This window comes from Phoenix dactylifera, chromosome 3 (genome assembly GCF_009389715.1).
Source record: "Phoenix dactylifera cultivar Barhee BC4 chromosome 3, palm_55x_up_171113_PBpolish2nd_filt_p, whole genome shotgun sequence".
Lineage (NCBI taxonomy): Eukaryota > Viridiplantae > Streptophyta > Magnoliopsida > Arecales > Arecaceae > Phoenix > Phoenix dactylifera.
The window spans coordinates 10,130,842-10,158,433 of record NC_052394.1 but is presented as its reverse complement, the minus strand read 5'-3'; the positions used below and the strand labels follow the sequence as shown (position 1 = coordinate 10,158,433).

Sequence of the window (27,592 nt, the reverse complement as noted above, 5' to 3'; positions counted from 1 at the left end):
AATAAGCTAGCTACCATTCTAGAGACATGATGTAGTATCTATATGTCAGTTTTAGCTTGTAAGAAGCAATCTCAAAGCTAACATAGAATTGCAGGTTTCGTTTCACAATAATGGACCCCAAAATCTAGCTTGATATCTGACAGGAAGCTAAGATTTTGCACCAATTTCGACACTAGTTGGGATCCTCAATGCTAGAGGAAGGTTAAGGAAAAGAGCTGCCAGACTGTTATTAATGTTTTCAACCTAATAAAAGTCTCTTAATGATACAAGACTTCTTATGGGCCAGTACAGGTTGAAGAAGTCCTAGCACACTGTTAAGTTCATGTTGAACATTGATCTAAATCAAGGTTCGCCGTACCGGTACCCGACCCTGTACCGGTGCCACACTAGTATAGTATCGATACGGTACGGTACGAAATTTTTTTTTTTTTTTGCATACCGAAGGTCAGTACACCACCCGTACCAATACCGAACCGGTACGGTACGGGTACGGCATACCATGACCTAATCCTAAATGCTATCAACAGATATAGCGCTAACAACAGACAAGAATCTTATGTTATATCATTGATTGAAATAGTATACTTTTCCTTGAGGTAATGCCATTATCTATTCATATTTTGTAGTTGAATCTGTAAATAACACTTTTCTTATTATTTCTGTTTCTTAACTTCATTCTTCCCTCTTCCATTTGATTTTCTTCTTTTTTACACTAGGCACATGAAGTGCTATTGCAGTCCTAACCCTTCTGCATTTGCGACAAAGGCACATATGGTGAACTTGAAATGAATTTCTAAAAACACAAACAGAGAATTTTCTAGAAAAATAAACAGAAATCAGAAATGTTTTGGGCAATCAATGACATTGAAGAACCACAGCTAGAAGTGAGTAAACTTATATGAGAAAACACAAAGATGTACCTGAGAAAATATCGTCTCTGCCATCAGATATTCATAGCGGAAAGGTACAGGCAGACCAACCATGCACGAAGCACATTCCTTTCGGCTATCTTTCCAAGAAACAGATAATTGCAACAGTTTAAATTATATGTATACATAAAATGTATTGCAGCAACCCATCTAAAATAAAAGTGAATAATATAAGTTGCACAATGGAAATGTGAGATTGCAGGTATTCAGCCTCAAAGGATTAAAGCTATCCAATGATAGTCAAAAAGATGCATTACATGAGAAAATAGAATTGTCGTGCCAATTCAAGCATGGATGTTTAAAGCCAGCATGGTTTTAGCATGTCATGATAGGCTACTAGTGATACTATTAATAATATTCTCACATTAGCGCAGGAAACATATGGCATCCATATGGTAGCAGAAATAAAACAAAAATTTATGGAATTAGAAGAGGAATTGTAGGTAACTAAACATGACATAAATATAATAAACAGTGGCAGAAAAATTACAATGACACACCAAATATATTTTCTAAAGAAATATGCATCATCAACTAATGCTGAATACCTCACAGTACAAAAACATTATTTCTAAATGATGTTAACCATCCGTTAAGATGTAAGTCGTTAGGCATACCTAGAAAAAGTTTCCACTAAAATATGGATGGTAGCAGGTGAAATGAAGTTAAAAGAGAATGTTCTACATGATATCAAATTCTAGAACAGTATTTCTGTTCAGGTCTGGTAAAAAGATGGGTAATGATCGCCAAAGAAATAAAGATTTAAACACAAGTGCATATACAAAATCAGAGTTGTGTTGCAGTATGGTAGATTTACTCCAATTAGCTTTTTACCTGAAATCAACTAATAAAAAAACCAATCAATTTATCCCAACATATCAAGGGAAAACTCCCAAGTCCAGCATGTGTGCTGGACTCCAAAGTCTTCCTGTCTTTATTTCTTTGTTCTTCAATTTCCAAATTAGCAAATCAAGATGATCCAGGCGTTGGATCCTCAGTGAAAACCTGTTCACAACTAAGTACAAGGCAGAAGAGAAATTCTTTGAATGTGCATTACATGTGCTGGAAGTATGTTGGATACAAAATAAACCTTATTCTACAGGGCATGTTCCTTGAAATTCTGTTCATGTCAATCGGCCAATGAGCACAAAATCAACCTCATATCATTTGTCACAACTGTAGCGCTAAGAAAATTAAGAAAATAAAAGTTCTTTACCTAATAAAATATATACAAGGAGTTCCAACTAGAAACTCTAGCATTCTTATGTACACCAATTAGTACTCATAAAGATTACAGCTACCAATCAAGTTTTTAGCTAATAATGATCTGACTAGAAAATTTAGAATTTTTTGTACACCAATAATAAAGATTAGAGATAACATGTCAAAATTGAGATGGAAATTAAAATTTCAGCAAAAGCATAGGCCATGGTGTTAAATATGAAAAAGAAGTGGCATTTACAAACCATCCATTAAAGAAAAGAAGCACATCCAGCAGATATTCTTCAACAACAAAACGATCAATTGGTTGCATGTTCTGCCATCCACAAAAAAAGCATTAGAACAAGAGAAGATATGATTATTATACTTCCAAATTGAAAAAAAAAAAACCGATAAAATATTGTAATTGATGAGGCAAAGCATGTGTTTGTCATTCCAGAAAATGTGTCAACTAAGAAGATAGTAAAGATCATTGAATGTTCAAATAAGCAACAGGAAGATTATAAAAAGATTATGTGAAACAAAAGGCACAAAGAAAATAATGACAAAGCAAATAACTCGAACAAACTTGATCCTCCCTCTAGTCACTAGTCTATAGAGAAGAAATGCAAACAGCCCCAGGTATACTAAACCAATGGTCCAACATAAGACCCAAACACCATAATTGCAGGAAACTGCAATGATATCCTTTACAATTTAGATAAAAAAAGTTATCATGTTCATAGCACACTGTGGTTATTCTTGCATGTCTCATAAGACCCCTAATTTTTTCATACTAGTTAGCAATGTTGCGTGAGTTTTTACTCATAACGCATTTAATAGCTTTACTGCTTATATTTGCTTACAAAACTTTATATAAGAAGAACGAAATTATATAATTTATATTTTCCGGTTTTTTATCCGAACCGGCCGGTACGGGTGCGTACCGGCCGGTTCGGGCCCGTACCGGCCGGTTCGGAGCCCGTACCGGCCGGTTCGGAGCCCGTACCGGCCGGTACCGGCCTCGTACCGGTGCGAACCGGCCGGTATGATTTTTTTTTTTTTAGAACCACAGCGCCGCGCGCTATGGTTTTTGAAACCACCGCGTACCGGCCGGTACGGGACCGGTACCAGCCGGTACGTACCGGACCGGACCGGTACCGTACTGGTCCGGCCGGCCACCGGTACCGGTACGGCGGACCTTGATAGCAAGTATTGCGAAACTAATAAATTATCATGAAAGCACAGCTTTGAGAGCTCCCCTCTAAGATCACATGGTAAAGTGATATCTTCCCCCTCAAGGGACAACTGCTATGCTATGAAAATATGGTAGTGAAAGACTGCCCATTATTTAACCAATTTATACTTCGACTAAACTTGATATAGACAAGAATGTCAGGGAAGTGAAAACTCAAAACTAGTATGGTTTTTCATTTAAAGCAATTTTCTGATCCAATAGAAGCAACAACCCACAAAACATTCATAAATCCAAGGAAGTTACCTCAGTTTTATCTGAAGAAAATATGTTAAGCCTGCGAAGCCTCTGAGGATACTTCAACTGGGCTTTATGTTTTTCTTTCCCTCTAGAGACTGTACAATGTAAATCTGATGGTTCAGGTTGCTCAGGGCAACTGATAGAAGAAAGTCTGTGAGATTTTCCAGCTACTAACTGTGCTTCGAAAGACAAGTGAGGTCTTGGAACTGGAAGAGATTATAAGGGAGACTAGATTAGTAGCCACCAATTATAAGCAAATAGATAGAGTCAGAGGAATTGCAAGAAATATTCACTTGATGTACTTAAAATATAAAACAGACAGATAGAACACATTTGGAAACTCAATGTCACGACCCCCTTCCCCCTAAAAAACAAGTTAACAAAAAAAAAAACACATGCATCCAGAGAAACTGGAAGGAAAAGATATTAAAAAGACATACCTTTATTTATAATTAGGTTATATCACAATTCAGTAAATAACAAGTCCTCAAGGAACATATATATAACAAAAAAAAAAAGTAGAGGAAGTGACATAAACAATAAAATAATTATGATGGATATAAATTAACTAAAAATTCAATAACCTTACCTGTATAAACAAGGCCCATGCAAACTAACATCAACCTTCACAATAAATGCTAAACAAATCAGAATTAGGGCTCACAGAACTTCCCGTTGTACATAGGCACCTGATCCTTCACCTCTAAACAGGCATAACCCTTATTTTTTCAGGTTTTCTTATCAGGTGTGATGTTAGTTTAGCATTTTTGACAATATACACCCACATTTAAAGCAGACTAGATTTCTATCATATGCATTGTACACATAGATAATTATATATTCATTATATTTAACTAGTATTTTGCAAGTGCTATGCATGGTATTTTTTTCAAAAAAAAAAGATGGGAGAGGGGAGAGCTAGAGAGAGCATATTGGGGGGTGTGTGTGTGAGAGAGAGAGAGAGAGATAGAGAGAGAGAGAGAGAAGTTCACTAGAGATATTTCTAGAAAGGAAAAGATGCCATATTTAGAGAGAGAGAGAGAGAGATACAAGACATTTTCTGAAAGAAGGAAAAAGAATATCATATTTATGGGGCCAAGCATGATTCATACATGGGTCATATAGGACCTCACTACTGCAATCCAACTTTGCATGGCCCACTCCAAAACTATCCATTAGATGAGTATGATAACCACAACCATGAACAATCCACTCTCTCCTTACATGCATGTATAGGCTAAGAGGCTCCAAATCAGATGATTTTTGGTTTATAAGCAGTTGAGAGGTAGTAGATCACATCCAACAGCTCAAATCGTTAGTGTTGGATTCCCATCTTTCGATTTCATCTAACAAGAACCTGACTTCAAATTTGGCCAATCGGATCCTCATCCACCCTATATATACAAATAAATACATGCATGCATGCATCCATACACACATACATATGTATGTATATATGTATTACATATATTTATGTATATGTACACATACATATGAATGTGTTATATATACACACATACATATGTATACATATATATATATATATGTGTGTGTGTGTGTGTGTGTAAATATACATATACATGCACATATATATATAGATATAGATATATATAATACACACACACAGAAGGATCACCGAACCGGTACCGGTAGACGTACCGGTCGGCCACCGAACCGATTCAGTACCGGTTTGGACCGGTTCGAACCAGTACCACTGATTCGGTCTCCAAAAGCCCAAAAAAAATTAGCCTAGCCGGTACTGATCGGTACATGCCGATACGGGGGCCGATATGGGCCGGTTCGGACCGGTTTTGACCGGTACGGACTGGTACGGGATGGTGCCATTTTTGAACCGGCCGGTACGGACCGGTTCGGTACGAGCTGAACCGGCCGGTACGGACCGGTTCAGCATTCCTTGCTTATACACATGTATATACTATATATATATTACATATATACTATATATAAAAGTGCCAATAAATATCTAACAAGAACCAAAATTGGAGCGTTATGATCTTATCAAGTCAATCCTAGTCATCTATATAACAACACATAATATAATAATAATAATAAAAAACCTTCCAATTCGATAGGACACATTTTTGCTAATTTACTAATAATCCCTTACAACTCCTTGCATTACTCCAACTCCAACCTGATAGTAATCCTAGATGGATTTCACTTCCTCCACTCCTATAAATGATGAGGGACCAAAAGAAGAAATCTCCTTCCACTCTCAACTCTCAAATGAGAGTTATCTCAAGCCAACCAAAACCCTCACATAATTCTTTTAAGTCCCATTATTCCATGTCCGAAACCGCTTCCGCTTCACTCTTGCCTACTCCAACCATGCTTCTTACCAATACCTCTCACCCTCATCTGCCAACTGCCAAACCCCACCCAATCACCTAGTAAGAGTTGTCTTAATGGAATAGAGAATATTAGTTTTTTTTTGAGATTACAAATACTTAGAATAAATGTCTTAGATCCATTGACAGAGGATCCGATGGCCAATGTAGAAGATTGCTAGGTCAGGTCTCTATTTATTTAGTTATTTTTATTTATTTTACATAAAGAAATGTTGTAAACTTGTAAGAATGGAGGTTTCCTGTAGTTATTCTTTTATCCTGCAACGTTATATATCTTGTTTTCTCTACTCCACTTCACTATTAATTCATCTAATCCCAGTTTCACATTATAGCCAATCTGTGGTTGTTCCTCTTGTTAGAACATAAAAAGTATCCATAAATTCCAAAAGCTTCTTGAAAGTTTGAATGGGTTTTCAAAAATCAAAAGTTAGTGTTATAATTGGATAAGTTATATGGTTATAGTTTTTTAGGGGAGAGTAAATAGCTATATCTGCGAGATGGTGTTTAGAGCTCAAAAGAGTAGTCTGCTTAGAAGATTGCAGTGGTATTTGATCTTTGTAAGGGGAATAGTCATGCAGAGGTAATCAACAAGATAGCATAATACCCATGGATTTGTAGTAGTTTGAGAGGAAAAGTTAGATTAAGAAATTGCTTGGAATAAACTAGGAAAGTTTAAGTTGTATGGGCTGTTATTGCTTTGAACATGTAAAAGTTGTCTTGATGAATCCAACTATGTTTTATAGAGTGCCAATAAAATTTTTGTACTGTTTATCTCCTATCTTCACCATTCATAACTACAAGTTCAAAAGCTCGTTTTCGGGCATTTTCCTATCCTAATTTTTTTATTAGACAAACAATTTAGCCATTCTTGACCTTTGACTATACATGAATGGTTGGATTGAACCATTGCTCATAAAAGTACCAAAGTAATCCTGGTCCTTGAATGGCTACTTGGCTTCCGCAAACCCAGAACCGCTCCTCTCTCTGAACTCCTTTGTTTCTCAATATCCCTCTTATTAGAAGCAATCGCATAGTCCATCGTGCAAAATAGTGGTCAGACCAGATGTTCATTGTAGTCTCCAGGGTTGCTGACTAACTTCTAAGGTTGATTGGATAAGAAATTCGAAAAGATTCTCAAAACCTTAGTTGATGTATTTAATAATGAATTAGAAATCAATATTAGCATTTTACGAAGCATCTGTTTTTCTCTATAATATATGAGTATTTGGTGATTCTGCATGCATTTGCACATGTATTTTTACAAATATATATCCACATATATAATACATATATCTATCTATACATATATATATATATATATATATATATATATATGTATATTTAATTAGGATTAGGAATTTGCCCCTATTATTACTTCACTGTGTTAACACAACATTCCAATAACTCCACTGCAGTTATGTAGCTTATATCCAAGAATTGTACTTCTAGCTTGGCACAGTAGCTTTTGGTACTGTTTAGGTGAAGTCGGCTTTTTATGTTGCCAAATGACTATAAGTATTCCTTTTGTTTTGATATCTTCAATTTCAATCTGTCTTTCAAGTTTGCATCTCCTAAAGAATTGATTTTTAACCGGCCGAACCAACTCATTTCCAATTCCTTAACCATTTATTTTCTTTTTTTCTTTCACATCAATAGAGGCGGCAATTTATGACTCAAGCCACCAACCGGCCTGCAACCAACCCGCTTTAAGCAAGTTCAGATTTGGCATACAGGGTCTAGATCATAAACAGGTCCACTCACCTATACCTGTCTATTAAATATGTCGGGTTCAAATATAGACCTCTGACCTATTTAACCCATTTAATAGTTGGATCATGCCATGACCAATCTATTTAACCTATTTAATCAAATTCGAGTAGTTTATTAAATGGGTTATGCAGGCCAGGTCGGGTTACTTATTTAATAAAAAGCTCAGGATACCATTTAATAAAAAGATCGGGTTCGAGTCTAGATTTTTAATCCGTTTAATAAATGGATTAGGTTCGGGTTGATAGAATTTTGACCTAACCTATAGCCAACTGCCAACCTGACCCAATCTGATTGCTACCCCTACAAACCATTAACTTTAGCAATATTTTTTACATTTCATGATATTTTATATATTTCATGTCCTATTCTGAAAATTTGGCTTTTTAAGGAGTTCAATACGATCCTCAATATTATATTTTCCCTTTAATATGTTTATCCTTCACTCTGAGATCACTATAAGCATTTTCCATCAGCCATTTCTCTAATCTATTCTCAAGTCAACTATGCATCATATGGGATATCTTTGCTCTAAACATGGCTTAACAATCATGATGAAGCTCTCTAGGCTTTATGACATTCATACAGCATCACAATACTCATGATGATGATACACTAATTGGTGGTACTGTTTAGACATAGGTAGCTGGAACTATTAGGAGTGGCAATAAAGGGAAGCTTGCCTCACATGCCCCTGGGAAGCATATACTTACTAAGTAATATCAAATATTACATAAGTCACTAATTATTTACTTGTCTGATAGTTGTTACTTTTCCTCTAACTGATTTTGAAGTTGCATAATGTATGCAGAACCCCATGGGACATTGGCGCCCCAAATAAAAGAGTTTGCCATTACTGATCATCGAAAAAAGTTTGTTTGTTGAAGGATGATTATAATTTAGAAGCATTAAAAATCCTGTGTAATTGCAAGAGTGAGAGTCTAAAGCAGGTAGAAGTTTCTAACACATAATATCCAGACATAACCATCTCAAAGAACTCATTCAATGCCAATTTAAAATTAAGCATATTGATCCCCTTCACTATATTTATCTTACGCTTGCCTCCTTAAGGGTACCCATTGCCATAGCATCAACATGCTATCCATTTGTCATGCAGAAGGCAAGCCACTCTAAATCTAAATGTTGTCATTTACTTAGCCATCTCCCAATCAAATAATGTGCATGTCATTCATATGGTCACACTTAATTCATTGTGTGGCATTGTGGCTCATTATTGTATTCTTCATTATGATGAGAGGGCATAATTCACACACCTATCTTCTCTTCCATGTCCTAGCTCATAGCTTTGGACCTATATTGGCCCCAGCTGGACATCAATACCACTAATTGATGATTGATCATCTGGCTTCTACGACTTACCATTTTGTACAAGATAAACAAGAGTGAGGGAATCTATCTAGTATAAGGTCACACCTCGCATCATGACAAGGCTGTCGGCTTCATGGCTTCATCTTCCACTTAATCATTCCCTAGGCGCTTTTACTACATTTTATAGACTGATTCTCATAAGGGAGTAAAACCTTGTCGATGCAATTACAAAGAGTGGATTAATTAGCATTGAGCACCCAAGGTTGTTCAAATTTCCGATACTGGGTTGAATTTGCAAAGTTCAATCCTTTTCACCTTCCAATGTCCTTATCACTGACTAAAATATTAGTATGTATAATGCATATATTAGCTTCAATATAGTGGAACATTTATTGTTCTCAATCACAAGCAAGCCCTACAAAAAATGTCCATTTCAACAATATTAACTAGTAGACTAGCATAATTATTAGGCAGACAATCACAAAGCCTTTTACTCAACTAGCATAATAAAAAAAACTGAAACACCTTGACATAAAAAATGTTGTTAAATTTAAGATGATATTAAGAGAAGAAAGAACAAAAGCACATACCACTATCAATTTTCCATCCATTGTTCGAAAGAACTTGTATACAATCCCATAAATCTTCTAGAAAATCCTGAATAGATAAATTGGTAGAATGATGATAAAACAATGGCAAAGTTATTTCTACTTGTATACTGAGATCGATGTCAGTATTTCCATGTATTTTAAAAAAAAAATGTGCAGATAAATTTACAGACTTTCATATGTAAACAAAAGGATATGCATAATACCCTCCAACATGCACTGCTTTCAGCTTAACACAACATGAATTTTTTACTATAGTAATAATAATGAAACACCTACAGCAATTAGCATAAAAAAAAATTCATTAAACTTTCACAGCCCAAAGCAATTTGAGATATTGGAAGGCTCTAACATATCTGGTAAGCAAAAAAGATCTTGATGAAGTTAAAGTTAAGCCCCAATGCTCCTATCCAACATGAATACAAAACAATGACTTGCTAAAGATGGAGCATTATAAAAACATAGAAAAAAATACAGGAGCAAAAACTCCTAATGAAGCAAACTTAGGATTTATCTATGTGCTACATAAATATAATTATCAAGCAACAAGAAGATTATCAAAGTAGACAATGCACAGGATCAAAATGAGAAAGTGAGGTTGGTAAAGCCCAAGCTATCACAAAGACTAAAAGAGAGTGTAGAAACATTATCATGATAACACAGTAAATAACTCAATATGCTACAACACAGAAGGTACATCACATGTTGCTAAGAACTCAATTCCCTTAACATCAAGCATGGTACACATCCTAAATTTGAGTCACCCCCCACTAAAAGAAATCAAAATGATGGCAAAGGCATAACAAACTTGAATGGAAAAGCTTCGATTAAGGTAGAATATAAAGATTGATTTGGACAAAAACATATTTAAGTGGACAACATTTTAAATGAGAATGTAATGCAGAAGTATTTGATTTCCCCTCATTCCATATTGATGTCAAACATTAACCTCTTCCTCCCTTAGCAAATCCTTTTACATGTCTCGCTGTCTCCTCATTCCCTGCATTATCATCAATCTTCTAGGTTAAATTGGCTCCAATCTTCTATGTTACATTGGCTCCAATACTAAGCCACCAAAGAAATTAGGAAGGGTATCAAGTTGGCGGAAGTTCCATTTCCACTGATCTAATGATTTCATAGAAATTCAGATATACAATTGCACTATCACATTTTCAAGAACTGGCATCCACAGTGTTAGCTATTCATCAACATTTGATTCATTGAGTCAACAGCATACAATTGGGAGACATTGTTCTGTATGACAATACGCCAGTGGTAGGTACTCGATACCTTATTTTTAATTTTTCTCTTGCTTTGACTAGTACATTGCATGCATCAAATTCCCAACAAAAACCATGAAATTCCACATTTCACACAAAGCACAAAGTTTTATTAGAATAAACAAATGGTAGAAGTCTAACTGAAAGACTGGCTTGAATTTCCAAAGAAATAACAATATGAAACTCCAATCAAATTATTCACCATAATGGTCCATCTGTATAAATTATATGAATATTGCACAAAAAGAAAGATAGGAATATCAATTAGGTATAGTGAACATTGAAGTTTGTCAAACATCCAAGATCCAACCATATACAATTTAGAGATAAACATTTGGAAGACATGTTTTCTCATCTTTAGAAAAAGAAAAAAAAAATTACTGATGCATTTTAGATTCTTCAACAGACCATAAAACTCCAAAAAATATTTCATGCAAGAAAAGGGCAATAAAACACAAGGCATCAAAACTGACGCCTGAATCTTATCATTAGTAACATGTTGCTACATTCTTGTCATAAGACAACAACTAAATCATGTTCACTGTGAAATAAAGAAAAAGATCCTTGATAAGATCTAGGTAAAAATAGTCAAGAAAGGATTGGTTTTCTGACATGTCCAAGTACCTGATGACAGTAAGATCAATAGCATTGCATGGACCTGGTCATTAGAATCAGATACAGAGACATTCCAAGTGTCTGACTTGGCAAAAGGGGAAAAAGGATGCAAGGGGATACATAAAAAAAATTAATTTTAACTACTATATTTTTTAAATTTAAATATTTATAGAAACACTAAAAGATATTACTTGTAAAGTCTCCTGACATATATATCTCATTCAAACTTCCTAGTTAGCTGAAAGGTTTTAGACAAAATTTGTATTCTATAAAGTGATTTTGACACCCACATCCTTGACCAATTTCTGAAACGAACAAAAGTTTACTTTTAACACTATTATAGTGGTTAAAGTAATAATTGAAGAGTCTGACTCCCAATCAATGACTAAGCTGCAACTAAAGAAAAATTGTATCCAAGTGTCTGATGTGTATCCTATTCGGATATGTACCTGGAACAGATTCTACAAGTTCATCACAAATGCCTAGGTAACACAAAAGATAAGCAACATATCAAGAATAATATTATAATCTACTATATTCTATTTACCCATATAGAAATCATTGATTTTGGTGTCCAATGGGAACACTTCGCGACATGAAAAGCAAGTTCATGAGGACCAAATTTTACCAAGTTCAGCCCATCCATGGCCTTATAAGACTTCTATACTATACATATTCTATTTCTTTAAGAAAAGATTGTTGATGAATACTGAAAAATATTAGCCCTGATCTCTGAACCATATCAGCCCTGATTTCATCAATATTCATCAACGAAGATGTCCAATGCAAAGTTGATGCACCTTACACAACACCAGCTGTCTTAAAGCACGTCTCAATTAATTTTGCCGATAGAACCAAGGTTCACCGGACCAGTCAGTATCATACCGTACTAGGCATACCATATCAATACCGAACCGATACACAATCTCGTACCATACTAACACTCGATACACCTCACTATCTTGTACCGTACCGTGTAACATCATTGTAATAGGATGGTACCGTACAGTGCCCAATACTAAGACAACGAACCTTGGATAGAACCATAATATCTGGGGATTTAAATCTCAAGGGTCAAAGTGATGGCCAGTATGGTACAACACTTGGTACAAGGGTGATATGGGGGTAGTACGCCTAGGCATAACCATGCAAAAAAATGAAAAGAGAGAAAATCATTTAGTACCGGACTGGTGAAGGGTTGGTACACCTCGATATGGAATGATATGGGCTCAATTCACTAAAAAGTGGTGCTTACCAGCCTCAATCATACCGGCTCTATGTACAGGGCCAATACGCACAAGAATTCAGCTTTTGATAACATCATTCAGAGATAATATTCATTTTTGTGTGTTTTATCAGTTTACATAATGTCAAAGATTTTCACCTATGTTCAAATACCGAAAAGACAGAATCATCACAGATCTGAAGCCATGTTGCTTGACAATAATTTGTAGTAACTATACAATGTGATAGATGTGCTAGAATGAATGCATGCACGTACATGATATTTTTCAACAGTCCTATGCTTGTGACTGGGCCATTGTATACCATATATTCGTGCAAGCTTTATTACATCATCTTCATCATTCATCCCTATTATTACAGATTATTTTTCCACATGTTCCCACTAGGATCTACATTTGCTGTCACTACTGATGTTTCCAATCCATTCTACAATTTCCATCCATTTTGTCTTAGGACTTACATTCTCTATCCTACCCCTTCAAACAAAATATTACCCTATATCATACCAAGCACTCCCTAAACCTCAACAGTAAATGCACACCATAACATCTCTTTGGTTCTCTGCCACTTTGTGTTGAGCTGGTGCTACTTACAAGTTCCTCCTCATGCAATGATCCCTCGATCCACGGTTCTGAATTGTACAAACATCTCTTCAACATTCTCGTTTCTATATACTTAAGTGCTCAAAACTCTTTACTGCCCAACTGTCTGAACAGATTGAAGGCATTTTGAATGTCCCGTGACTTTTTTCAGGTTGAAGGTCAAAACCATTTGCCAATTACATAACATCCCAAATGCATCTCTCCCTTTCGTCCAACAATTTAATTATATGAAATGTGTTATTATAGATCTTGGGAATGCATTAAGATAATATAGTCTAATCAACTTTTAAGACACATAAAATTTTCTTACTTATTCTATAAATAGGAAGAGTTACATACTGTAAATCTAAAAAAAGCAAAACAGCAGAATTAGAAATCACAATAATTTAACTGAAGCAAGCAATCAATAACTTGCAATCATTTATTGATTCATAAAGTTGTACCTTTTCCTCAAGAAATTTGTCCTCATCAGAATCAAAAACTGTGAAACCAATGTCTTGAGTGCGCCTTCTGATGCTTATATAAGATTGTACACCAACCATGACTCTCTCAAACTCGTCTGGAACTTGCTACAATACACAATCCCACAGTCATTTTCTAATACACGATAATATTTTTTGGATAACTTTAGGATAGTATCGTCAATAAAAAAATACAGAACAAAGATAGACTGTTGATATATTTTTTTACATAATTGCAAACAAAAAATAATTTAGTAAGAAGCAAATAGATAACTATATTTTTTGTAACAAAGCATTTCTTATAGATAATAAGATGTCAAGAAGGCATATGCAAAATAATGTTACATCTCTCCCATCGATTACAAATGCCAAATGAAAACTTAAAATGAAGAGGGAGGACCGCTAACAGAAGAATGGCTCACCACAAGGGCCTTTGAAATTGTGTGTTGCAAATGACCATTTTAGTGTGCAAAATATGGAAGGTGCTCCCAATTTTAACCCGACAATACAATTTTGACAATTCTTGAATCCCATTTACCCAAGCAAGAGACCAGACAAAAAACAGGGAGTAAAGTAACACCTTTAGCGGAGTCCTAAAATCTTCAGATTTTTCTCAAATTCAGTAGTCATCATAGGTAATCACAAAAGAGAGACTATTGACAGATAAATTAAACTGAGGTACATACAGTAGTCAACTAACAATTGTGGAGTTCGAGAACATCAGAAAACATTTTTCAAAAAATCTAACTCAAAGAGTAAAAGATATAAAATTTAAAATATAATGTTATTATGCTAAAAAAAAAGGCTCTACAACCCAGAAGTATTTATGCAGATCCAAAACATTCTAGACACCAAATCAATATTACCTCAATGAGTTCTGCACCTCCCCACGGAAGACAGGACAAAATACAAGTGATGTAAAAGTCAGCACGTGGTTGCCAAGAAGGATTTCCAGCCTCCTCATCCACCGTTGTTGCAGCAGATGACAACAGTGTCTCAAAGGCCTCAATAATTGAACCAGGCAAGATAACTTTGCTGCACATCTACGCTCCAAAAATAAATGGTCATAATAGAATCAAAAAACAAACCAAAAAAAGAAGTATCGAAGCAATTTCCAGCTTAAGTATATTAATACCTTTAGTGTACGCAATAAGAAAAAAAAAATCAAAAAAACAAACCAAAAAAAAGAAGTATCGAAGCAATTTCCAGCTTCAGTATATTAAAACCTTTAGTGTACGCAATAAGAAAAAAAGACACCAAATAGCTCATATGCACAGACAAAAAGGAAAAAAAGAGGAAAAAAAACAAAGAAAGAGAACATCCCTAGAGCCCCATAGTTCAATCAAGTCAGCCAAATGTCCAATATAGATTGTTTACAACTGGCAGCTTGGTTTGAAATTATCACGCAGAAGAGGTTAGAATAAAATAGAGAAAATGAAGGTGAAATATAGGAAGTCAAAAAGTTTATACAAGATTGATTCAGAACAAAACAGGCCAGTAAACTACTAAAGTTGCTGGCATGGCGTTTTTCTCTTAATCAGCAGCAGGTTCATCCTATTAAACTGACTTAAAGTACAAGAGTTTGGATTAGCATAATTTTTTGTGAAGCAATCAAAAATCAGTCAAAAGTCAGATAAGCATAACAGTAAAAAAGATAACAATAATCAAATTAAGGAACAAAATAATAGCATGGTTGTATCAATGCACAATGGTTATCAGGTTACCTTTACAACAAGAATTGCCGAACTGGGCCAAACTACCCGGTTCGGGCCATTTGGTGCAACCTATAATCAATTACTACAAGTGTAGATTGATTTTATAATAATCAAATATGGTGCGATTGATTAGACACTTCAGTAAATACTCATCCCAAAAGAACATCATAAAGGTATGTGAACGCAAAACAGAATATGATAGATATCTTATTAATGAGGCCTAATCAATGAAATATAGCAGAAAACTGAAAATAACCACAACAAAACAATAAAAACTATACTGCCAATAAACTCGGGTTCCAAAGATATGATAGATGACAACGATGGTAACTATGATAGGTGGAGATAATGATTGATAGACGAAGAAACGAGGATTGGGCAAAGATGGTGATAGAACTAGTCAGATAATTATCTCTGCGAGTTTGGTCCCTCCAATCCAATGAGAATTTTCAGACCGCGCTCCACCAAGGTATTGAGATGAAGGATGATGGGGTCAAGAAGGTGGCTCCAAGAAGAAATAGGTCAAAAAGCAGGATGAAAGTGGAAAAAAAGGGTCTCTCAGGGCTTTGCCCACGGTAACACTCACCTTTCTAGGGTTTCTTCTTTTCTTTCTTTTCTTTTTGGCTGTTGTCCTGTCTTTTTATAGGCCGAGTTACTATTCCGTGAACATTAACGAGTCAGGTTACTGTTCACGTGAAAAGTATTTTTTTCTATGTTGTTTTCTACGGATTTCTGCGTATTTTTTTCTCTTTTCTAACTTCCTTCCCCCCTCTTCCATACATGCACAATTCTATTTTCAAGACTATCATCCATCCTCCGTCGTTCCTAGAGATGAGTGATGACCGTAGGCATTGAATAAAGGCTAAGGCTCAAGCAATTAAATGTGGTGGTTTGGAGTTAGATTAGGCTTCCAATCACACCTAGGTGGACCCTTTTTGCTTAGCAGTACTAGTACATGACTCGATTGAAAATCCAAGCCTAAACATGGCTTTGGATGGAAAGCACAGAAACAATAAAAAACATAAACTATATATAAGATGGAGTCCTAAGACTACATCACCATACCGAACCGACCCGGCGCGGACCCAGTCAGTTCGAATGTGGGGTTTGGTTAGGGGTGGCAAAATATGACCCGACCCGCCAACCCAACCCGTGTTCGACCCGCCATAAATAGGTTTAGGTTTGGCTTAAACAGGTTCGGATCGTAAACAGATTGATCCGTTTAACCTGTTTATTAATTAGGTCGGATACAGATTTTAAATTTCTGACCCGTTTAACCCGTATAACCTGTTTAATTGTTGGGCTGATAGATAAGGGCCAGCCCAACTCCCTACCTCGGCCCAACTCCCCGCTTCGGCCCGCATTCACCGCGAGGTCCACCGTCTGCTTTCAGCCTTTCACCGCGAGGTTGATTGGATCGCAAAGGCGTCGCGTTACTTCTCCTTAGGTTTAGCCATTTAGGGTTTGTCTTTGTGAGCGCCGCCCGAGCTCCATTCCCTCAATCCCTCTCCCCTCTCCTAGTCTCCTCTCCTCCGGACCTCCGCCTCCGCCCTCTCCTCCCCCTTGCCAACTCCTTCCGCCTCCCCGTCGACGGCGACCACGGCGGCTCGACGGGTTCCTGGGACGTCGCTTCCGCCTTCTTGGGGCTTTTCGTCGTCTCGCGACTCGCCAGCGGACGGTGACTGCTTTATCTTCTCCACGACGATGGCCTCCGCCTCCTGCACTATCCGTGCGTTCTCTTCCCTTCTCCGCTAGTAGTATAGTCATGCTATCTCTTATTTCCTTCCGCCATCTCTTTCTATCTCTGTTTCTTGATCTTGGGGATCCTGGATCTCAAAGCGGCGGAGGACGTGAGCGTGCTCTATCTTTTCCTCAAAGCGGCGACTACTGCGGAGTCCAGCAGCAGGTATGCCAGTGGAGGGAAATGGTTTGGTTTTTATGTTCTATGGTTTGATTCATGGCGAAAGCTAGGGCTTCCAGATTTTTCCCCCCGCCCGAATCGAAGCCGTCGATGATTTCCAGAGAGAAAAAAATTTGGGGATGGCGCCTAGAATCCTAGATCAGAGATTTTGAGGGCTCCCGTTTCCATTTTTTTTATTTTTTCCAAAAAGAAAATTGTAATCTGTTAATTTCTCTCCTCCCCTTGTTCCTCTCCGTGTTTTCTTTTTTTTAATTTCTGGTTAAATTTTAAAAAAAAAAATTGCTCAACCATGTTAATATTGGTGGATTTATCGTAAATTATTTGGCATTGTTCATGGCTTATATGCTAACTATCTAATTTAAGTCTAATAGTTAAACGGGTCGGGTTGGGTTAAACGAATTGGGTTGGGTTAAACGGGTTACCTGTTTATTAAACGGGTTAAATGGGTCGGGTCGGGTTACCCATTTAATAAACAGGTTAGGTTCAGATTGTAATTTTATGACCAGTTTAATAAACAGGTTGAGTTCAGGTTTATGATTTTTTGACCCGACTTGCATCTGACCCGACCCATTTATGTCTAAACCCGACCCGATTGCCACCCCTAGGTTTGGTTCCGAACCCGAACTGGTTGGAACCGGTTCGATTCAATTCGGATTCGAGCCAACTTGGTCTCTTTTTCTTACATATGTTGAGTCTGGATTCGGCCCAACTCAGTCTCTTTTTTTTATATATGTTGAGTTGGGAAGGCCTGAGAACCTTCCCAACTCTTCCATTGAAGTGTTCTTCGAACCCCCCCCCCCGCACGCGCGCATATATATACGTGTATATATATACGTATATATACATGTATATATGCATGTATATATATAAATGTATATATATATATAAATGTATATATATACATATATACACACACATATTTGTATATAAATTGGCTCCCTTCTTCTGCAGACTTGGGTTGGTTTGGAGTCCAGGACTTGAAACGGTATATATATATATATGTGTATGTATGTGTGTATGTATCTGTGTATGTATGTGTATGTATGTATATGTATGTATGTGTGTGTATGTATATGCATAGGTATGTATGTATATACTTATATACATAAATACAATATATATATGTAAGCATACATATATAGTATATACATATATGTATATATATGTATGTATACATATATATGTATGTATGTACACACATATATGTATGTACACACACACACACACATATATATATGTACATATGTATATGTATGTATGTATATATACATATACATACACACATATATATACACATATATACATGTACGTACATACATACATACATATATACACACACAGATACATATATGTATATAGACGTTATATATGTACGTATATGAATATATCTACTTTATATATATACATACATACATACATACATACATATATATATATATATATATACATGTATATATCCACTTTATATATATACATATATATGTACATATATATGTATGTATATATATATATATAGATGTATATATCCACTTTATATATATATATACATATATATGTACATATATGTGTATATATATATATATATATATATACATATATATATATGTATGTATGTATGTATGTGCGTATGTATGTATGTATGTATGTGTGTATATGTATATGTGTATACATACATATATCACACATACATACATATATGTACGATGCATGTCTGCATACATGCATGTATATGTGTATGCATGTATTTATGCATGCTTGGACATGTATACATGGTTCCAGTCAAACTAACTAGTTTAGTGGGGTATTTTCATAACATCAGCGTACGCATGCGCCACAAATAGTCTATTAGTATGCAACTGATATTCCCAACTGATAACTGGAAGAAAAAAACTTGGGTCACTGCAAACATGACAACCTATCTCTTTAGGCAGCAAAACTTTCTAGTTAAACAGATATGCACCAGAGTAATTTCTGGAAAAAAAAAAGAAAACAAAAAAAATGAAACTAAAAGCAAGAGACGAATGTCCAATTTCCTTGCAATAAAGAGACAAGCAGTAGCCAGAAGACATCATAACAATAACCAACCGAGCAAAGGCAAATATAGTTATAGTGTAAATCTAACAAAAATAATAACAGTTTTATTTAAGTATATATATACTTCTTTAATGGACCCAAACAGTCATCTAGACAAAATGTAGTATGACACTTCTTAAAGAAAAAACAAGTTACAGCCACCAGTTTTTAAAAAAAAACCACTAGTTGATGCAAATTGATGTAACATGATGCTAATTCAAAGAAGAGAAAAAACACAAGAAAAGGGAATACTGCAGGCAATCAGCAACAACATAATAACTGTTATAGACCAAAACAAAAATAGCTTGATTCGGAGAACCTACCAGTCCTGTGAGAAACCGCAACAAAAGACGAATCCTGTTACAATTTTCCGAATATAATGCATCCTGGAAATATTAGCAGACAAAATTGCCAAATTTCAAAGTTAACTTATTTGTTAATTTTTCTGAGGAAAAAAATACATTAAAGAAAACATGGAACTGAGCTGTAACTATACTGTTTCATGTAATGATAATGCATATCTTAATGCAGCACTTGTGGATTGCCCAATCTGAGATACTAAAACAAAAAAAGTAAAACAGGTCTTCTTAAAAATCACTCAATTAAGATGTACAGCCTATGCTTAGACTGAAATCATACTGGTTTCAAATCTTCTTTACAGGTGATATTTTTAGTTAAAATTCTTCATGAAGCAATCATTGAAAAAAAATGGAAGCACACATTTAAGACAAAAAGTAAGAGATACCAAGAAGAAGCAAATTTACCTGTAAGCTAGAATGTGTGGTATCTACCACCATCTTAGCAAAGTCCTCATTTTCTAAGTTTATCAGACCAACCTGAAGGTAAAGACATTAAAATTTGCAAATAACACAAAACTTAGTATGCTACGTCACAAACTTAATGCTTGCCATAAATATAGCGCCATAAGCAAGAAGGTTATTTTTACAAATGAAATTTTAACATGTAATAAACCCCTTTGTAATAAGACAGCTAAACCAGGCATTTCACACAAATGAGCAATCAATAGTTCTTACACTGTTCACTATTGGAAACAATGTACAGTGACATCTGAATCACACAATGCCAACATAATAGTGGCACATTATCTAGTCTACCAACACCAGAGCAAACCATTGCAAAACACTACAGCATCGCCCTCGACATTTGCCGTTTTGTATGAAAATTATGTATATAAGTTGAACTTGAAACTACCTGAACTTATGTATTTCATGCAGGTAGAGTGGATTCTGCACCTCCACAAACTCCTAAGCACATTTATAACATAATCCACAGTTTGAACTTACTAAACAAAGGAAAAAGGATATCAATTAAGACCATTAAGATATAGGAAGAGGTAAAAACAGGTTTAGATGTTTCTGGCTCTTATCATTGTAAAAAATCCAAATTTGTAAACAAGAATCCGATCATCTGTGCCTGAAAGAAGGTGACTATAGTTGCTTTAAAAGGAACTTGGATGTCCTCCATAAAGTAATTATTTTAAATTTCTTGTTTATACTCGATATTAACTAAAAGCGACTTCCGATAAGAATTTATAAAATTAAAATAAACATCATGGAAAAATTAATTTTCAATTCATTATCTATTAATGAGCTACTAATGTGTGTAATGACCTGCAGAAATATGCATGGGCATCAAGGCAGTAAATAGGTAACAATCTAGATAAATTAGTAGAAATATAATCGATTATGAACTTAGTTATCAAGTTAATAATCACGTCAATAAATGTAAAAGGCTATAGGCTCAAATAGGTTCTGCTGAAGTGCAAATTACAAGTTTTTCATTCTCATATCAAGCATTTTCTACCTGTTTCTGTCCTTAAATTTTAGTATTCACATATTCTATCACCTAAAAACTTGTTGCCAACATTTGCAAGTTCAACCATCAGTCAGAGAAATAAGGATGGTGGGATCATAGCCACATAGGTGGGGGCCAAGTTCCATTGGAAATCTGGATGATGGTTATTTGCTTTGGTTGTAATGTAATTTCCAAACTAAAGAAACACACTGCAAGTGCAAGAAGAGAGGTATACAATGTTGCACCATTTGAGGAGGCTAATCAACTAGACAGCAATTAAAAAGCATCCTTAGGGTTCGAAACAAAACATACTTAGCAGGCAAAGCAGGAAGAGTATGAAGACATGCATTGAAGTACCCACAGATATGAAATGGATGGTGAAGAGCACCATAATCAAGAGTAGGATTGCTTGAGAATTGCCTTTAAGAAGGTTACTTGCTGGTAAGTGCAAGAGGAACCTAAAGAAAGATTGACGACTAGACATTCCTTAAGTACTGAAACCAACAGCTGGCTAAAATCAACAATAGAAACTAAATACATTGCATATTTAAACAAATCTAAATGGGGAAAATGAATCAACCTAAATGCACAATCAAGCCTAAGGATCCCAATGTAGTATAATAATTAAAGTTACGGTACTGATTGTTTTGCATGTTAATTAAAGGACCATCAAAGGTGAATATTTTGATGGAGGAAATCACTAATCTTATGTGCATGAAGGAACTGCTGAAATAACATACTCTTCAAAGAAGTAAGATGCAACAAAAATATCCTATAAATATATATATATATATAATTAAAAGCATCTTTAAAAAATATTATAGATTAATTTCTAACACTTGATAAAGAAAACCAAAACAATACCATACCAGTACTCCATACAAAGGAATTTTGTGTGGTAGCTGTTCAGCACATTGAAGAAGGAGCTGTTTGAATCCACAGGACCCACATTAGTACTTCAAATGTTAGCAAATCTCAGAATAGTTGTATTGATACTAATCCTATGAAGCAGATTAACACATCTATGAACTTTAGTTTCTCTAAGATTGAACTTAATGACAACAAGCACAGATTACAAGCAATCATTACTAACATCAAACCTTCTGGTGGATTTAAGCTAAGTCCATGTTTGTTGAGAGATAATTACTTTATAGTGAAAAATATGGATGATCATATCGAAAAAGATACCGGACCCGAATACATGATATCAAGCATTACAGTGGCATCATAATTGTTCTAATTAATACTTTCTTCTCAAGCTCCTTCACATACAAGTTGGTAACATTTAAAAGATATAGGCCATGTTTGGGATTACTATTGGTAGGTAGAGCTTTTAGATCTTTTAGAAGTAAAGCTTTCGAAAAGTAGAGTTTTTGGAAGTAGAGTTTTCATAGAAAGCTATTTGTTGTTTAGTAACTATGCTTCTAAATTGCTATGAAGCTTTACCGTATGTTTGGTAACCAAAATGAGAAAGTGCTTTTAGTATGATAAAATGACAATAAAGGATATTGCATAGTATTCCATAGTGAAGTATAATACAATAAAGTATTACATATTATTACATATTAAAATATTATTATTTTGTATAATATTATTATAATTTAATATAATATAATATTGAATACTATAGCATAATAATATAACATAACATGATACGATATGATATGATATAATAATGTATTGTTAATAGTATAATATTACTATAATATGACATAATATATAATATAATATTATATAATAATATTGTAATATAATATAATATAGCAAATTAGAATCTAATCTAATAATAGATTATATTATATTGTAGTATAATATAACATTATATTACTATTAAATATTATTATATTAGATCGTATTATTGTATTATTACATTATATTATATTATATATTTATATTATCATAATATAATATTATTATAATATAATCATATAATAGAATATAATATAATGTAATCTAATCTAATATATTATCTTGTTATATTATTAATAGTATATTATAATAACATTATTATAATATTATTATAATAATATATTATATTATCATAATATAACTATTATTATTATAATATAATATTATGATTGCAATAATATGTTATGTTATGCTTATAATATAATATAAAAATACATTATCTTATAATTATGTATTAATATAACATATTATACTATCATAATGTAATAATAAAATATAATATAATATTTTATTATTTTTTATTATATTATATTATAGTATAGTATAATAATATTTATGATATGATATAATATAAGATGTAATCATGAGATTTGTTGGTGAGTATTTTGGTTATTAGAAAAAATTTATTAAAACCAAAACTGCTTTCCGAAATTAGCTAGAAAGCACTATTAGGCAGAAGCTTCAAAATAGAACTTTTTCCGAATAGATGTCTTTAGCTTTGTGGCAAAGCCAAAACAACTTTTCGATTTTTTTACCAAACACCACTATACCATCCAAAAGTGTTTTTGGAGAGTCAATAAGTGCTTTATAACCTACCAAAAGCTTTGCCAAATGGAGCCATATTCATATAATAGAAAAGGCAATACCTAACATAGTTCCAGTATTCAAGTGGCCAAGGGACCATATAGTTAAGCAGAAGACAGGCGCTTAGGTGCGGCACAGGAAAATTGTATTATACGAACAAAAAGCTAATGAATCATAAATATAAAAAAATAACAATAAAAATAAAAAGTGGTGAGAATTTCATAAATAAACTAAGATATAAACCAAAGAGATGCATTTACATTTGTTTGACAACCTATTAGAGTAACATAACATGTTAACCAAGAAAACTTGCATGAATTTGAAAAGAAACCACTGACCATTACAGATGTGATAAAGAAGCATAATATGCATCACCTAATAAATTTACCTTGGTTTAGAATATTTTAATCTATATCGTTGCAGAATTCTAATTAAAGCTTGTGAGGAATCTAGAAAACATTTGCAATTTTAGTAAGTTTTAGCAGTTTGCTTGCCAAAAGATCATTCAAATAAATATATTTTGCTTTTGACAGGTGCTTCCTGAAATTTAGGAATGTAAGTTAGTTGTCTGTCTAATGGCCAATTAATTCATTTAGGCACTGCTGACAGTTGGGCATTTTTGTTCTATGGCATGCAATGAGAAAAAATGAATTATTTTAAGTCAACAAATTTTCAAAAGATGACAAACGTGACAAATAATGTTACTCTATGGAAGTTGTGGGCCTTGAGAACTAGTTATATAGTTCAAAAGCAAAATTCCTTTAATATAGTTGTACCATCCAGATTTCTGGAACATGCTAATGTCTTAGGAGGCTCCCCAAACCAAACCCTAGAAGTTGAGAATTTCCACCTAATTGGTATTATGTTACATTTTAACTCAATTTCTTTTCTCAACAACACCTTGTGAAAGCAAGTACATGTGCTCCTATTAAAGAATTGTGCAGAAATGTATGTAGAATGATAAGGAAATTTCCAAGTTATGGAGAAAATCTGCAGAATGATGTAATTCAGCTCTTTATGCATTTTTTACTTAGTCAATATTACCTCAAAGATGCCATCTTTAGAATGTTCAAATTCTCGCCATATTACACTATAGCATGTTTCCTGTGAAGCAACAGAGAGTGATAGTCATAAACTTATTCAACTGATATAAGAACACAAGAGAAAAAGAGTTTACAATACAGCCAATCCTTGGATTAGATCAACAGAAAGTTCGCATGATTGAGATATGTCATTGAAAGTATGAAATATTCGTGGTTTTATGTTAGAATAAAGTTAAATACTAACAAAGGAGTCATTTGCAAAGGTTTTCAATCAACATAACAATTAAACCCATACCCTCTCTCCAGTAAACAAGGTCACCAAGAGCATTAAAGGAAGAAACAGAAAAAAAAATTACTAGAACACAGGTAAACATACAATAAATTGTATAGAACAATTACAGCATAACAAGTGAGCAATCATATTTGCAATGATGATGTCTTAAGCAACGGCCCTTGAAAGCAACTTCCTCAGCTATGATGTCGTGCAAAACTAAAAACAATGCTAAAGATTACTATGTTTTAAACATAACCCACCCGCAGTGAAGAGCTGTCAGTTATTAAAAAAAAAAAAGCTATTGCTCAATTTTATTTTGTGGTATTTCAAAAATGGCGCCAAAATTGAGCCCTTTGCACGGAGTCAAGATGAAATCTGGCAGCGAAACCTTCTTTGCCACCAATTTTTCAGCTCAAATAGTGCCCGAGATTGTAGGAAAAATAAACAAGCTACTATAGTCGAGGGCTTACAAGATTTGGGACAGCAACCTCCTGCAACCTAGGGCATTCAAGAACTATGACAACAACGGAATTATTATAAGGGAAAGAAGCAAGCAACCGTAATCTACAGCTTCGAAGAACTAGGGCAAGAATAGAATCAAACAAAGGCTAAAACATAAAATTCCTAAAGAAAAGTGGAAGAGGAGAAGGAGCAGGAGGCACTTACGATGTGTTCTTTGAGGTCGGTGGTGCCGCCGTACTCCGGGCACCTGTCGCCGATCCGCAGCAGAAGCGTCCGCCAGCTGCTCATCGCTCCAGCGAGAGGGGAGAAAGAGAAAAAGAGGAAGGGGTTGGGGTTCGGAGGGGTTTAGAGAGGGGAACCGGGGAGAAGCCAGAGATCGCTGGAAGACATTCTATAAAGAGGGCTAACCGGACCCGCAAGGCCGGGTTCAGCTCGGATGTCATGTGAAACCAGACCCAAAATCAGAAGGGTCCTACCGTCCCCGCGCACTGAAAAAATAAATAAATTTAGAGATAAATATAATATATTATATAGCTTTAACAGCGATGAAGATTGTTCTAGGCTTAAAATTCATGATTGGCAATTTTTTAAAAAAAATTTAGTATTAACTAAAATTTATAGTTAATGATTTTCTGAATGTTGAAGATAATGAGTTTAGTATTGATGTTGAATTTAAACACTCTGAAACAATATTAGTTTTATTTAATAAAAATTAAAATTAAATATTTAATTGTTATATTTTGTTCTGATGGATTTACAAGTTAAAAATAATGTTGGCTATGTGTTCTCGTATCATGCTTCAGATCTGAAGGGCGACAAATCATGTTTTGGATGTGGGATGTGATAGTTATTTATATTAATTTAAAAATCTACTTCTAAGCTCTAACTTTTATAACAACTTTATATTAAATCTTCTGTCCCGTTTTCAAACTTGTGCAAAATAAAATCACTATGCGTGGATACAGATCAATCGTGAATGGAGACAAAAATGTTAACTATTGAAGAACTTCACGTGAAATGGCAATCACACCATTTAGTTTTCTTAGCTTTTATCTTTTTGGCTGCTTTAGTTTAGGTTGAATCCGCCGTATCCGCTTTAGTTTAGATTTTGTAATAATAGACCATTTTTGCGTATATTCTTAAGGACACACTGTCTCACTTTACTTCTTTCCGTCCCTATCCTCCTAAAAAAAATATTTTAGGTGATCTCAACTTGAACAATATGTGCATCCATTATCAAAATGATATTTTATCATTTAATGACGTGTGAATATTTTATTGACCACCCCATTATCATATGCTATTATTTTTGTGAATAAATGGAATAAAATGATCCCTAGCTCACTGCATTTAGTAGTTCTATTGTTTTTTTTTTTTCTAGTACAACAGTAGCTTACATCAATCTAGTATGAGTACAAATAGTTCTATTATTCATTTCATCTAGATTACAATATAGAATGTGACCTTGTGATATCCTCTTTTAAAATCCAAATATACCAAAATTCTTCTATATAGTATCATCATTTCATAGTTGGATTGACATTGTCTTCCCAAAATTCATTGACCTCTCACTGATACAAAGAGAGCAATTTAATTTTAATAATGGAAATAGCATTTATGAGTAAATTCTTTCTAATATGTTAGCTTACCTTTTGTCTTTTCCGACTACCATAATGTCACTAACTTATGTTCATTTTTATTGATCAAAGAAATGCCCAACAGAATTACGAAAGAACTATCACTTTTCTCTATATATATAATTGTTAACAAGCACATGCTAGGCATTTTTAGCTTAAAAAAGAAAGAAAGAAAGAGAAGAAAAATAAAAAGTGAAACAATGAATCATATAAAGTTGAGGACGGACTTCAACATTCATGTGTATATTTGCAAGTTTTT

At 34.4% G+C, this 27,592-nt stretch overlaps 1 protein-coding gene across 1 annotated transcript in view; it reads right to left on the bottom strand.

Annotated features, from left to right (window-relative positions):
* LOC103722124 (nuclear cap-binding protein subunit 1-like) overlaps positions 1 to 26,072 on the bottom strand; it is a 39,731-nt gene extending 13,659 nt beyond the window's left edge. The window contains exons 1-11 of the mRNA XM_008812566.4: positions 25,901 to 26,072; positions 24,962 to 25,021; positions 22,294 to 22,350; positions 20,374 to 20,445; positions 19,933 to 19,995; positions 14,767 to 14,943; positions 13,883 to 14,008; positions 9,680 to 9,746; positions 3,631 to 3,830; positions 2,396 to 2,466; positions 921 to 1,005 (exon numbers count right to left, since the gene is read on the bottom strand). Coding sequence (XP_008810788.2) covers positions 921 to 1,005; positions 2,396 to 2,466; positions 3,631 to 3,830; positions 9,680 to 9,746; positions 13,883 to 14,008; positions 14,767 to 14,943; positions 19,933 to 19,995; positions 20,374 to 20,445; positions 22,294 to 22,350; positions 24,962 to 25,021; positions 25,901 to 25,984 — 1,062 coding nt within the window. The 5' untranslated portion in view covers positions 25,985 to 26,072. The remainder of the gene's footprint in view (positions 1 to 920; positions 1,006 to 2,395; positions 2,467 to 3,630; positions 3,831 to 9,679; positions 9,747 to 13,882; positions 14,009 to 14,766; positions 14,944 to 19,932; positions 19,996 to 20,373; positions 20,446 to 22,293; positions 22,351 to 24,961; positions 25,022 to 25,900) is intronic.
* Positions 26,073 to 27,592: the final 1,520 nt, after the last annotated feature.